General features: G+C 35.0%; 1 protein-coding gene and 3 non-coding genes across 15 annotated transcripts; 3 read left to right on the forward strand and 1 right to left on the reverse strand.

Moving 5' to 3' along the window:
* Window positions 1–1,026: 1,026 nt before the first annotated feature.
* LOC141697545 (uncharacterized) lies at window positions 1,027–15,033 on the reverse strand. 12 transcript variants are annotated; one of them, XR_012564766.1, is made up of 11 exons: window positions 14,880–15,033; window positions 12,584–12,904; window positions 11,940–11,987; window positions 10,868–11,091; window positions 9,884–10,129; window positions 6,138–6,319; window positions 5,185–5,390; window positions 4,167–4,338; window positions 3,442–3,653; window positions 2,527–2,752; window positions 1,027–1,360 (listed from the first exon to the last, which is right to left on the reverse strand). XR_012564766.1 is itself a non-coding variant. In XM_074501967.1 (6 exons), the coding sequence occupies exons 4-6, from the start codon at window positions 10,928–10,930 to the stop codon at window positions 1,286–1,288; spliced, it is 369 nt and encodes a 122-aa protein (XP_074358068.1). In that variant the 5' UTR covers window positions 10,931–11,091; window positions 11,940–11,987; window positions 12,584–12,904; window positions 14,880–15,033; the 3' UTR covers window positions 1,027–1,285. The 12 variants fall into 12 exon arrangements, 3 of the variants coding, with proteins under 3 accessions (XP_074358068.1, XP_074358066.1, XP_074358067.1); XR_012564763.1 differs by having other exon boundaries at window positions 5,185–5,412; XR_012564764.1 differs by having other exon boundaries at window positions 6,108–6,319.
* LOC141699301 (U2 spliceosomal RNA) lies at window positions 7,932–8,127 on the forward strand. The gene has a single exon (XR_012565774.1). It is a non-coding gene; the product is annotated as a U2 spliceosomal RNA (small nuclear RNA).
* Window positions 8,818–8,933, forward strand: LOC141698723 (U5 spliceosomal RNA). The gene has a single exon (XR_012565227.1). It is a non-coding gene; the product is annotated as a U5 spliceosomal RNA (small nuclear RNA).
* On the forward strand, window positions 9,614–9,717 carry LOC141698953 (U6 spliceosomal RNA). Its single transcript, XR_012565447.1, has one exon. It is a non-coding gene; the product is annotated as a U6 spliceosomal RNA (small nuclear RNA).
* Window positions 15,034–15,336: the final 303 nt, after the last annotated feature.

Below are 15,336 nucleotides of genomic sequence, written 5' to 3' on the forward strand. Positions count from 1 at the left end.
TACTAAAATTCACTAAAAGAATTTCTTAAAAAGTTATTTTTACTATCTGGTCAAAACATTTTAAACTACGTGCATAAAAGTCAAATGACCAAAAAAATAAAGGGAGTATTAATTTACAAGGTTCTATGCTCAAAATAATGTTAATGAATTCAGATTTTCTTACATGGGTGAGAGACAAAACAAGCATTGCAAGTACAATGGGCCTTTTGGCTGCTACAAAATAAGCAGTTTATTGGTTTATAAGCCTGTAAGTACTTATCGACGAGTGTTTGTCGACCTAACTCACTCATAAGTTGTTGAATTTAGAACTTATACGCCGATAAGTCGAATGTTAGTAACAACGTACTTTTATCAACTTATTTTGATTTTTCACTTTTTTATTAATTTTTATTTAAATTTTATGTTTATAATGTTTTTTAAATTTAAAATTCACGGATCAAGAGAATTGTATTTGAAAAATATTTATTTTAGTTCATTGAAATAAAAAAAATCTGACTTATAAGTAAATTATCCAAACACTTATATAACTTTTAAATTTTTATCTACTTATCACTTATAAGTTATAATTTACTTATTTTAAGATTTTTAAAACGGGCACAATAGTACCATCCCATTAAGGACAGGTTTTGTTGTTCATATATGTCAGGGGGTTTTGTTGTTCATATGTCGAGGGCTGGTAAGGTTTTGCGCGTTGTATCGAATTAAACCACATGCTCCGCCGCTTGTGCAGGCCCCCGTCAATTCCTTTGAGTTTCGGTCTTGCGACCGTACTCCCCAGGCAGAGTGTTTCACGCGTTAGCTGGGCCCCTGATCCGCGCAGACCAAGGGCGAATGTGATAATAAAAGTCACATTAAACATAATTTTTTAAAGAATTTTAGAAATAAAACTCACATTAAACATAATTTTATAAAGAAAATTAGACATCTTTTACACTTTTATCTTATTTTTAGTTCTTTCTTTTTTCTCGTATTTAATTTGAATTATAAGTTTGACTCACATTTCATCTTTAAATTGATTTAAGTGAGCGAGCAACGGAGACAATGGCACTCACAATATTGCATTGTTAAGCCTGCACAAACAAAGGTGGGCGTAATACTGCCAAGCATCGTTTTAAGATGTACAATTTGAGGCCCAGTGAGACTACAAGAAGTATGCTAAAATATGAAAACTTAAGGAATTGCCATCTACCTGTATACATTCCCATAGTCGCCCTGGTTCAGCATTACACAAGCTGTTGGTAAGAAAGAGCTTGAACTATTCCAAGATCAGGTCCATATTCGCTTGTCAAGCTATCATGACGTATTTTGAAGGGGACAAAATTGCCAGCATAAATTCATCTTCTTGACAAAAAGCCATTCGCTGTTGCAGAATCCACAAAAAAACATAAATTTGTTGCTGTTAAAAATCTGTTGTGCAAGTCCTTTTTTGGCTCGTTAAAGGATAGTTTTATCCTAATTTATTAAGTTGCTATCACAAAAAAAAAACAATTCACTTCTATCAATTATGAGAGAATTCTCTCATTTAAAAGGTGACAATTCACTTCTGCAGTGATGTATATAGTCTTTAGCTTATACAACCTGGTTTTAGTATAAAGTCCTGCGCTTTCTAAGATTAGAATAACAAAATTCTATTTCCTAAAAGTTCATAGAATAAATCACTCTTACATTGCAAATGATAACTGTACACATAATATGAATGGTTGAAAAAGACGAACCTAAACTCAGCAAGGACTTAATTAAGGTGTTTGGTGCCCAGTTTCTTTCAATATTGTTACACTCATTACGTTCGCTGTTATTTCATATTCTGTAGTTGTGCAAGTCCTTCTGTTATAATATTACTTCTGTGATATATATAATCTTTAGCTTACAAAACCTCATTTTAGTATAGAGTCCAGTGTTTTCTGAGATTATTATAACAGAATTCTATTTCCTGAAAGTTTATAGGATAAATCACTCTTACATTGCAAATGATTACTGTACACATAATATATATGGTTAAAAAAATGAATAACCTAAACTCAGCAAAGACTTTTTTTTGTCAGACAAACTCAGCAAGGTCTTGTTTGCATTTGTTTTACATTTTAATTAAGGTGTTTGGTGCCCAGTTTATTTCGATATTGTTACACTCATTAGCTTCGCTGTAATATTATACATAGTAGTAATATATGTCTTATATATGGGGGCCTAGATGCTACTAAAGGATAGTTAGATTATCTAAAAAACCTGACCAAACAAAATTTATGATAAACTAAAAAATATGGTGGACATCGAGACTTGAGACTAGAGCACAATTTTGGACTTTGGGAGTTATGGCATCACTTTAATCTGATTTGTGTTAGGCATGCATGCACACTCTGTCTAGCCGACCCTTGTTTTCGGTAAAAATCACTTAAACTTGGGTCTTGGAGCAACTGACTCTTATCAAACAAGATGTAAGATGAAAAACACTTAATTTGCATAAATCCAAGTTACCATCTCATACTTCACCTGACAATGGAAGCAGCAATTTAAGATTAATTTCAATACCTGTTTCTCTGGTCTCTTCTATTTGTCATAGTCTTGACTGACTTCCAAAAATAATCCAATTACCATTTGGAACCAGCCCATCCCCATTTTCTTTGTCTTTTATTTGTCTTCATATCAACTTCTAAAAGGCAGAAGAAGATTGAAGATCAACAATTCACTAAGAGCTGCAGGTTGTCCATTGAGAGACCAAAATCTTGAGCATGGCTTTGACATAATAATGAGTGCACTGAGTCAACAAAAATGATCACTTGATATAGTAGATTGCTCAAGAACTATATGATAAGAAGCGTAACACAAATGATCGCTTAAACCATCAACCTTTCCAACAATTTTTCATTCTAAGAACAAAAAAACTCAAGAACCTATTTTTCCACTATAACGAGAAATCCCGAGGAATATTCTTACGATGAAGAATTACACTTGTATTAACAATAACATAGGTCAGTGTTGCACGTCATAAAACCAAATTCAATAAACAGCAGGAAGAGAATACGAAAGTGTTTCCTAACCATAGATGACAAGAGTTTCCGAATCTCAGGAAGATGATCAGATACTTGCGTTTCATTTTTTTAATCACCTTTTTATATTTCATAATGGTCTATAAATTATGAAGTTGACGGAATCATTATTGTAACTATTTTGCATGATTATGGTCAACTTCTATTTATTACACAGTATTAGTTTAGATTTCCACTGGCTAGCTCTCTAGCATTTCCTGGTTTGGGCCGTAAGGTGCGATGGATGCATCCAATCAGGGAGATAAATTATAAAATCTTAATGTTCTTTAGAACACGCACACGCACACAACCTCTCTTCTTCTCGTAATAAATCACATGAACTGGATTGATGTGCAAAGATGATATAAGATAAAAGTAATTAAATCGCATAAATATAAGTTACCATCTCATGCTTCACCTGACCAAGGAACCAGAAATTTCCGAGTTCCTTGTAGTACTGTTTCTTTGAACCAGCCCATCCCTCACGCCTTTGTGTATTTTAATTGTCTTCGTCTAAACTTCCAAAAGGTAGAAGACTGGAAATGAACAGTCCGCCGAGAATTACATGTTGTCCATTGAAACCAAAATCTAGAGCTTGGAGAGTTGAGGCTCGGATGTATATTGAACACACTGAGTCAACCAGAAAGAATACTCGCGTTAGTAGTTCTCAGAAGCATTACACAGATTATCGCTAAAAACGGTCAAGTTTCACAGCATTTGTGCAGTTTTAAAATTTTACAGAAACTTCAAAACCATGTGATTCCTTTACGACTGAAAAATTAATTTACCTATGATTCAAAATTCTTTATACTTAATGATTCCTTAGGATTGATCCCAAATAAAATTCATTCTTTCTCGTTTTTCTTCCTGCTCTTTAATTTTTATCAGAGAATATATCGGTGCAGTTGCCCGAACATTGCATGAAGTATTAAGCTTTGTATTATTGATAACTTAGGTCCCTGTTGCACACGAATAGTTCACTTTCACATGATAATCTATTACTAATATTACAATCCTACAAGTACACAATTAGAACCAACATAAATGACTTGCACCAATTATAATATAGTAAACTATTAAAAAATTTATAATATAGTATTAAGCTTTGCTAAAAATATGAAAACTTAAGGAATCGCCATCTACCTATATACAAATCCCATTGTCGCCCTGGTTCAGCTTTACACAAGCTGTTGGTAAGAAAGAGCTTGAACTATTCCAAGATCAGGTCCATATTCGCTTATCAAGCAATCACAACGTATTTTGAAGGGGACAAAATTGCCGGCATAAATTCATCTTCTTGACAAAAAGCCATTCGCTGATGCAGAATCCACATAAAACATAAATTTGTTGCTATTAAAAATCTGTTGTGCAAGCCCTTTTTAGGCTCGTTAAAGGATAGTTTTATCCTAATTTATTAAGTTGCTATCACAAAAACACGATTCACTTCAATCAATTACGAGACAACTCATTTAAAGCGTGACAGTTCACTTCCGTAGACTCACTTCTGTGATATGTATAATCTTTAGCTTACAAAACTTCGTTTTAGTATAGAGTCCAGTGTTTTCTAAGATTAATATAATAGGATTCTATTTCCTGAAAGTTTATAGAATAAATCACTCTTACATTGCAAATGATTACTGTACACATAATATGGATGGTTAAAAAAAATGAATAACCTAAACTCAGCAAAGTCTTGTTTGCATTTGTTTTACATTTTAATTAAGGTGTTTGGTGCCTAGTTTCTTTCGATATTGTTACACTCATTAGCTTCGCTGTTAAATTATATTCTGTAGTAGTAATATATGTCTTATATATGGGGGCCTAGATGCTACTAAAGGATAGTTAGATTATATAAAAAAACTAACCAAACAAAATTTATGATAAAGTAAAAAATATGGTGGACAAGTTGTGAAAGGTTGATATTATTATAAAGATCAGTACCACATCGAAACTTGAGACTAGAGCACAATTTTGGACTTTGGGAGTTACGGCATCACTTTACTCTGATTTGTGTTAGAAGTTCAAATAATGACTCGCGTTGGCTAATGTCAATTGCAATAGTATCTACATATAACCCAGTTCAAGGTCATGTATTTGTCCAAGTTACCATCTCATACTTCACTTGACAATGGAAGCAGCAATTTAAGATTAATTTCAATACCTGTTTCTCTGGTCTCTTCTATTTGTCATAGTCTTGACTGACTTCCAAAAACAATCCAATTACCATTTGGAACCAGCCCATCCCCATTTTCTTTGTCTTTTTTATTTGTCTTTGTATCAACTTCTAAAAGGCAGAAGAAGATTGAAGATCAACAATTCACTGAGAGCTGCAGGTTGTCCATTGAGAGACCAAAATCTTGAGCATGGCTTTGACACAATAATGAGTGCACTGAGTCAACAAAAATGAACACTTGATATAGTAGATTGCTCGAGAACTATATGATAAGAAGCGTAACACAAATGATCGCTTAAACCATCAACCTTTCCAACATTTTTTCATTCTAAGAACAAAAAAACTCAAGAACCTATTTTTCCACTATAACGAGAAATCCCGAGGAATATTCTTACGATGAAGAATTACACGTGTATTAACAATAACATAGGTCAGTGTTGCACGTCATAAAACCAAATTCAATAAACAGCACGAAGAGAATACGAAAGTGTTTCCTAACCATAGATGACAAGAGTTTCAGAATCTCAGGAAGATGATCAGCTACTTGCATTTCATTTTTTTAATCACCTTTCCATATTTCATAATGGTCTATAAATTATGAAGTTGACGGAATCATTATTGTAACTATTTTGCATGATTTTGGACAACTTATATCTATTACACAGTATTAGTTTAGATTTCCACTGGCTAGCTCTCTAGCATTTCCTGGTTTGGGCCGTAAGGTGCGATGGATGCATCCAATCAGGGAGATAAATTATAAAATCTTAATGTTCTTTAGAACACGCACACGCACACGCACACAACCTCTCTTCTTCTCGTAATAAATCACATAAACTGGATTGATATGCAAAGATGATATAAGATAAAAGTAATTAAATCGCATAAATATAAGTTACCATCTCATGCTTCACCTGACCAGGGAACCAGAAATTTCCGAGTACCTTGTAGTACTGCTTCTTTGAACCAGCCCATCCTCACGCCTTTGTGTATTTTAATTGTCTTCGTCTAAACTTCCAAAAAGGTAGAAGACCGGAAATGAACAGTCCGCCGAGAATTACATGTTGTCCATTGAAACCAAAATCTAGAGCATGGAGAGTTGAGGCTCGGATGTATATTGAACACACTGAGTCAACCAGAAAGAATACTCGCGTTAGTAGTTCTCAGAAGCATTACACAGATTATCCCTAAAACGGTCAAGTTTCACAGCATTTGTGCAGTTTTAAAATTTTACAGAAACTTCAAAACCATGTGATTCCTTTACTGACTGAAAAAATAATTTACCGATGATTCAAAATTCTTTATACTTAATGATTCCTTAGGATAGATCCCAAAGAATATTAATTCTTTCTCGTTTTTCTTCCTGCTCTTTAATTTTTATCAGAAAATATATCGGAGCAGTTGCCCGAACAATGCAAACAAGAATATTGCATGAAGTATTAAGCTTTGTATTATCGATAACTTAGGTCCCTGTTGCACACGAATAGTTCACTTTCACATGATAATCTATTACTAATATTACAATCCTACAAGTACACAATTAGAACCAATATAAATGACTTACACCAATTATAATATAGTAAACTAATTAATATGCCGAACTTATATATTAAATTAAATCAAACAACTAATAAAAAAATTAAAACAAAATAATAAAAAGTTATCAAGACATGGATAAAAAAATTTGGTAAGTACCGTAAAGAAACCCGTGAATCGTGCAGGTTATACGCCGAAAATTGTACTTTTAGAAAAGAATCTAATGATGCTCCTAACTTGAACTACATAAAAACAATAAAATAACAAAACCTAATACGAGTTTTCGTAGAGAAAAATATAGTAGACTGACAATAAGTATCTAACAGCTACTTCCTGAATTCAACTTGTAACCGACTTAGTAAGTTACTTTAATTGATCTCACACACACATCTAAATATCACTTTGTAAGTCGTTTATGATTCATAGTAAAGAAGCACAAGCAAACTACACCTTAGTAGATAAAATAAGTCTATTAGTTTAAATCAGTCAAGAATAAACTACTTTGTACAATAGGTGTTGCATCTATTAATTTCTTGCAATCATTGCTCCCTCGTTGAATACAGATCAACAAACATCATGAAGGCCCATCGCCTAGGCTGGCGACCTCCATTGCACATACTAGGGGTGCTTGCCTAAGGTCTACCCGTATAGTGGGGCCAAAACCATAATCTGTGACATGGTGGCCCGCATTCCCACCCGCACCCCTGCAAGTTGTAGTTCAAAATAGTGTCCTCCAATCCTATGTGGTTAAACTATAGTTGTACTGCAATATATATCTACTTGAAGCACGTGACTGAAATTCCGAGTATTTTCCCTTGATACCTGTTAAGATTAAATTACACATACATGCGATTTGGATGGTTTGAAAACGAAAAAAATTCTACAAACGCCAAGGAACTGTCAACAAATATAGTTCGCCATTTTAGTCAAGATGTGTTCTAGTCGTCTCTTGTAATATCTCACACTCATTTGGGTATTTGTGTATGTTCTGTAACAAATCAAAAATTCACCGTAGTCAGAAGATCTGTTTCCACTCGGACTAATTCCAAGTGATTTCAGCACACAGGTAATTATCTTCTGTCCATAAATATGGCCGCCAAGCCGTGTATGTATTGACAAAGACCTTGGTACCACATCGGGATAAATTTGGCAGAGGCACAAGGACTGATGTATAAATACAGATTTACACACAGGATAACGTCATACCTTTCTCGGCCTTTTGGCTAAGATCAAGTGTAGTATCTGTTCTTATCAGTTTAATATCTGATATGTGGGCCATTGGTCCACACGATATTAAATTAATTTTTTAAGGGGGAAGGTCCATCACAATAGCTTGCTATTGGGGTCTTCGCGTGTCGCCCAAGTGTTGCACTATTGCTCGGGCTAGGCGCACCCCACCAATTCATTTATTAAAATACATTCTGGTTATTTTTCCACATTTTAGTTTCACAATTGTAAATTCCTCTCCGCCGTGTATCGCAGAGAAGAAACAGAACATATGAACGATTTGAAATGGCTGCAAGAGCAGAGTTTTCAGTATGGCTTATGGAGGGGCACTAATTAATTTAAGAGGGAGTTTGTTATCTAATTCCATTTCTATCATCCTGCCATATGGCAAAGCAGAAATGATCACAATATATATGGTCCTCTTTTCCAAAACATAAATCGGATCTTTTATCGAGGAAAATTGGCAAAAATGCCATGGCCGTTGCTTGGGTGGGCTCGTTAACAGGGAATGCATCGGATGAGTCCTGGGAGTGCCTCCGGGGACTAGATTAAATGATTCCGAGGTAGTGTAACTTCTTGTACTCCTCACGCCCTGCTCACCTATGAGGCAAGGACATGACGTGAAATTCCAGCAACGGATTCGTCAAGGTGACGGTTTCACTGTGATTTACCCAAAAGCTCTGACAAAAGGCTGATAAGATTTTCAGATTTGCAGGGAAAGCAAAACCAAAGGGAGCAGAATTCTCAATAGCAAGCCCGGTCATATTTTAGTGCCCAAACAGACCCATATAGAAAAGTTGAGGCAAACATGCTCCTCCCGCAGCAATATGAAGGGGCACTAATTCCGAACACATCTCACGCAGCCATGTAGTGAGCACAAAGCGAACTATTCTTTCGCCTTTTACTAAAGAATACTGTGTGCTCGCTACTTATAATGGCATACGATAATTTTTAGAGGGAGATTCCAGTGGAATTATCCCCTACAGTTCTAGTCTAATTTTTATTTTTATTTTATTCTAATTAATGGATTTGTCCCCTACGGTCCAAGTCTGTCTAATTTAGACGAATGAGTTAGATGATTCTGAGTTTTTCTAATGTTCTATTTCCAATGCGCAGCCATTGTTCCCGACACTATGACGTCCAGCAGCATCACCGGTCAATATAAATCTCTCTTGAATGGCCTCAGTAGTCAACTTACAATCTAGAAAAATAACTTCCACATGCTTCACTTGAGCTGAGGCGAGGATCCAACACTCACAGTCACTCCATAATTTTTCCTTCCTCGCCTATCTATTACTTTCAAATGCATAATTACAAATATATAATTTGCAAACCGGTAAATTCAAAACATCAAAGCCACTATCAGATCTAGAGGTTCAGATGGTAATGAGATAAGGACACCATTAAAGAGATTAGGTTATCCGTACAAATGTGATTTTCGCTCCTAGTTATGTGGTAAAGATCACTCACATATTTGGCGATTTGTGTAAAAGTAATTCACTATATTGTAAAATCGGCTATGCCGGACACGAGGCCTCTTGGAGTTCTGGCATCACCTCATTTTAACTTGTTTTGGTAAAATTTAAAGTAATGCGCACACCGACTAAAGTCCATTGATATAAGCTCCTAATATAAACCAGTTTAAGTTCATTCATTTGTCCCTTCGGGGGATATCCGATAAAATTGGAACGATACAGAGAAGATTAGCATGGCCCCTGCGCAAGGATGACATGCACAAATCGAGAAATGATCCAAAAAAAATTATGTTTTCTTTTTGCAAAATTAGTAACCGGTTTTTACTTTTTATCGGGGTTTACACTAAGATCACACTCTCTCTAGCTAGCCCTTGTTTTTTGGTGAAAAGGACATTAACTAGGAACAACAAATTGATATGTAAACGTTTAGATTGCATAAATATGTAAGTTACCATGTTACGCTTCACTTGACCACGGAACCAGCATCCCACTTCTTCGAACCAGCCGATCCTCATTCCTTTGTCGATTTTATTTGCCTTCGTCTCCACTTCGAAAAGGTCAAAGACTGAAAATGGATTGTTCACCGAGAATTGCAACCTTTGAGATCGGAATCTTGACCATGGAGGCCAAGGCAAAACATTTATAGAACACTTCGAGTCAACGAGAAAGAAAACATCGATCCGTAGTTGTGCTTGGGACTGAGAAATATACAATCAGAAGTATTACACTCATGATCGCTAAAAAAATCAAGCTTCAATACAATTCTTCATATTAAAACCAAAAACAACTTTTTTAAAAGATTACCCAGTTACAACGTATATATTATATCTCATAATGGTCTATAAATTATGAAGTTGACGCAATCATTGTTGTAACTATTTTGCATGATTATGGACAAATTCTAGCTATTACACAGTATTAGTTTAGATATCCACTGGCTAGCTCTCTAGCATTTACTGGTTTGGGGGATGGATGCATCCAATCAGGGAGATTTAGGTAGGTGTTCTTTGCTCAGAGAGATATTATACCCTATCTGCACGTACTGTTCCCTAATGTTGTAGTTTAGAGGCTTGCCCCTTGCAGTTCGAGATGCCTCTAGCTGTCAACATTCCCATGGATGCACATTTTTAATAACTTTATTTACATTAATTTACTTTGGGTTTTCTGCATTAAACCCTTCTTATCTTTGTATGTGCTAAACATTTAAGATGCAAATTTGATCCATCCAAGTATAATAACCACTCTACTCTCCCCAATATAGGATGTAACATTTTATACGAGGCTATCAAAGCATCTTATTTTTTAAAATATTAATGTTCTTCAGAACACGCACACACACACAACCTCTCTTCTTCTCGTAATAAATCAAATAAACTGGATTGATATGCAAAGATGATATAAGATGAAAGTAATTAAATCGCATAAATATAAGTTACCATCTCATGCTTCACCTGACCAAGGAACCGGAAATTTCCGAGCACCTTGCAGAACCAGCCCATCCTCACGCCTCTGTGTATTTTAATCGTCTTCGTCTAAACTTCCAAAAGGTAGAAGACCGGAAATGAACAGTCCACCGAAAAATTACATGTTGTCTATTGAAACCAAAATCTAGAGCATGGAGACTTAAGGCTCGATTGTATATTGAACACACCGAGTCAACCTGAAAGAATACTCGTGTTAATAGTTCTCAGAAGCATTACACAGATTATCGCTGAAACAGTCAAGTTTCACAGCATTTGTGCAGTTTTAAAAATTTAGAGAAACTTCAAAACCATGTGATTCCTATAAGACTGAAAAAATAATTTACCTATGATTCAAAATTCTTTATACTTAATGATTCCTTAGGATAGATCCCAAAGAATATTCATTATTTCTCGTTTTTCTTCCCGCTCTTTTATTTTTTATCAAAGAATATATCGGAGCAGTTGCCCGAACATTGCATGAAGTATTAAGCTTTGTATTATTGATAACTTAGGTCCCTGTTGCACACGAATAGTTCACTTTCACATGATAATCTATTACTAATATTACAATCCTACAAGTACACAATTAGAACCAACATAAATGACTTACACCAATTATAATATAGTAAACTATTAATAATGCTTCTAACTTAAATTACATAAAAAACGTTAAAAAAACTAATACCGGTATTCGTAGAGAAATTAGTAGACTGACATTAAGTATCTAACAACTACTTCCTGAATTCAACTTGTAACCGACTTAGTAAGTTACTTTAATTTATCTCGCACACACATCTAAATATCAGTTTGTAAGTCGTTATAATTCACGGTAATAAGCACAAGCAAACTACACCGTAGTAGATAAAATAAGTCTATTAGTTAAAATCAGTTTAAAACAGTCAAGAATATACTACTTTGTTCAATAGGAGTTGCATCTAATACTTTCTTGCAATCAATGTTCCCTCATCAAATACAGATCAACAAACATGATGAAGGCCCATTGCCTAGGTTGGTCACCTCCATTGCACATACGAGGGGTGCTTACCTAAGGTCTACCCATATCTGTGACATGGTGGCCAGCTTTCCCGCACCCCTGCAAGTTGTAGTTCAAAAAAGTGTCCTTCAATTCTATGTGGTTAAACTGTAGTTGTAATACAAGATATATCTACTTGAAGCACGTGACTGAAAAATTCCGAGTATTTTCCCTCGATATCTGTTAATATAAATTACATATACACACAATTTGGATGGTTTTAAAACGGAAAAATTCTTCGAGAGTTGCAGGTTGTCCATTGAGATCGAAATCTTGAGCTCTTGACCATGGAGGCTAAAGCTTTAACATTTTATAGAACACCCCGAGTCAACCAAAAAGAACACTTGGACAGTATATCAATATTAGATGTATCAAAAGAAACAGTAAGCTAAAGCTTTATACACTTCTATTAATTACAATAAAAAAGAATCTTCAATCATCTAATTACAGTGTCGATAGCTTATGCGCACGAATTATCCCAAGATATCTTTTTACTATCAGATTATTGTCCTACTCTTTAAATTTTATCAGCAAAATTAGAAAAAAAAAGATAGAACATTATAACATTATGTATATAACTTGTATATTAAATATTATAGGTCACTATTGCACACCATAAGCCAAAGAACAAGAGGGTTAAACGGTGATTTCTTTACCTACTATGGAGGGGCAGATGATTCTACTCCTTGGGTGCAGGAACCGTTTTCTGGATGCCTTACAAATGTATCTGTTATTTCTCTCTATGTTACTTGTTTCGGTCACAACTCCAAAAAAGCAGCAGACTGAACAAGAATATCATAATGACAAGTGCATTCTGACACTCAGCTTATTTGGCATCCATCCACACCATTACTGCATACAGTGGTGAAGGTTTTGACTTTCTTCTATCATCCACACAAGACTGACATTGTTAGTTGCAAGTCTTAACGTCAGTGAAGCACAGGAGCAATACGATTTCAGTAGCTTTTATAAATCATCTATTGAAATCAAAATATTAGATGTTAGAGTATGCACAATCAATACCATAATTTGCACTTTGAAGTATATGCTACATAACATGTCAACTGCATGCAAACAGGTAACTTTACTTGCAATTGTGGGAAAGAAATACTTGGTGATTAGCTAGTCGAGGATTTGAAACAAAATTCCTATTTAAAATGCTGAAACCAAAACCAGCTACTCATTTGTAATTCAAACAAACAAATTAATGTTTAGATCAATGTTTTAATTAAGTGTGATATGTTATAGAATACTAAATTTGGAAACGAAAAACAAAAGAAAGCAAAGTTTCCACCACATTGTCTAGGGAATGGAGCCTGTGTTTGTTTATACTTATAGTGAAAGGGTTAAACTTTCAGCTGGGTCTTGTAGCGCAGGCCTGTAACCCAAGTGGGAGCTATAAGTTGGTTGGAGGTTGAATTCTTCCAGAAGGTTGGGCCTGTTTGTGGTTATTCACTGGGCTGGCTTCACAGAGCAGCGGGGCAGTCAACCAACCATCTTTTTATATCTGGTTTTCACATGACTACAAAACCAAACACACCTTTGTGTTAAGAATGAGTATCTAACAAATTTCGCCATTTTTTTAAAAGAGTGGCAGGATGTTTATATCTGGTTTCCATGAGTTAAAACTAAAGACACCCTTACATTGTGTTAATCCATGTTACTCGGACTCTTCGTTTTACCTTCGAGTGCCCGTGTCGGACACTCGACACCCAGAAATGCACACTCGGACCTGGACACCTATTTTAGGCTAAAAACATGTGTGTTTTTTCAAATTGTTGACGCGTCCGTTACTTAGACACGTATCCATGTCGGACACGTCCGTTACTTGGACACGTATCCATATCGAAATCAAACACACCTTACATTGTTTTAAGAATGACGTATCTAACAAATTTCGCCATTTTTTCTTTAAAAGAGAGGCAGGATTTTTGTATCTGGTTTCCATGACTTAAAATCAGACACCCTTACATTGTGTTAATAATGACGGACTGGTTTTCATGACTTAAAACCAAAGACACCCTTACATCGTGTTGATAATGACGTGTCTAAAAAATTTCCCCCATTTTGAAAGGAAAAAAAAGAAGAGAGGCATGATTTTTTATCTGTTTTTTCATGACTTACAACCAAAGACACCCTTACATTGTGTTAATAATTACGTGTCTAACAAATTTCACCAATTTTGAAGGAAAAAAAAAGGAGAGGCAGGATATTTATATCTGTTTTTTCATGAACATAAAGTTAGTTCACCAGATTCAAGTCTGCCATAGATTTTTCTTGACAAAATTACATGTAGACCCATTTCACTTTAAGCTGTTAAACATATGTCAAAAAACAGTCAGTTACACTAAAGTACATAGTTCACGCACGCGCAAAATATGCTCATACAAAATAAAAACCTAAAGTTCATCTCACACGAGCTAATTAACTTTTTATGCCATCAATTAGCCACATAGATATCTTCAAAAAATTAAATTAAATTAAGCAGCACAGATCTCCTAAATCTTTCAATAATACATAAATCTAGATGTTAAAAGAAGTAATTAGAACATTAAACCCATACTTTTAACATATAATTAGTAAGAGAAAGTAGTATTCAATACATATATGTGCAAGTACAAAATAAATCTATCTCTCTCTCCCTCCCTCTCTCCCTCTCCCTTTCGCTCTCGCTCTCCCTCTCCATCCCTCTCTCTCTCTCTCTCTCTCTCTCTCTCTCTTCTCTCTTCTCTCTTCTCTCTTTCTTCTCTCTCTCTCTCCTCTCACTCTCTCTCTCTCTTCTCTCTCTCCCTCTCCCGCTCTCCCTCCCTCCCGCTCTCGATCTCCCTCTCTCTCTCTCTCGTCTCTCTCTCTGTGCACACCCACTAACACATGACACTTACACATGCATGTCTAATACAAAAAACAAGAGAACAAACACAGCGACCAAGAATAAGAGAAGAGTTTACTAACCGGAGATAAAAGGAAAAGCTTCAAAATCGCCGGATGATGATCGGAGAGCTATCTCCTTGGAACTCGTGCAAAAAGTAGCGTACGCTTCGTTTCTGCCCGGCACCAACAGTACTCCAGTACTTTATGACATATACGCCATTTGTTTGCCATGATTTTCTACCCACTAATTTTCAAATACATTAACTATTTTTCACTTTGTTAACTGTTTAGCATCATTAATTTTTAAGTAAATAATTTTTTGTAGTACATATACCTCGTTTTAAATTTATATTTTCTTTTATATTTTTACATACATCTATCTATCTATCTATACTATATTATAATAGACGAAACATTAAAAGTTTGGTAGTCGGTCGGTCGGTACTTGATAAAATTACTTACTTACCCTTATTGATAAAATTACTTACTTACCCTTATTTAATAAGTAATAATATTACATTATTACATTATATTATAT

Source organism: Apium graveolens, chromosome 11 (assembly GCF_009905375.1).
Source record: "Apium graveolens cultivar Ventura chromosome 11, ASM990537v1, whole genome shotgun sequence".
Classification (NCBI taxonomy): Eukaryota; Viridiplantae; Streptophyta; class Magnoliopsida; order Apiales; family Apiaceae; genus Apium; species Apium graveolens.

What these genes read in the sequence shown, in the direction of transcription:
- LOC141697545 (XM_074501966.1), bottom strand. Translation starts at nt 10,930, where the DNA reads ATGGGCTGGTTCTGCAAGGTGCTCGGAAATTTCCGGTTCCTTGGTCAG. An exon ending in GTCAGGTGAAGCATGAGATG is followed by an intron (nt 10,130 to 10,867) that starts GTAACTTATATT and finishes TATATTTCTCAG; the next exon opens with TCCCAAGCACAACTACGGAT. An exon ending in GTCAAGTGAAGCGTAACATG is followed by an intron (nt 1,361 to 9,883) that starts GTAACTTACATA and finishes ATTCTGCAACAG; the next exon opens with CGAATGGCTTTTTGTCAAGA.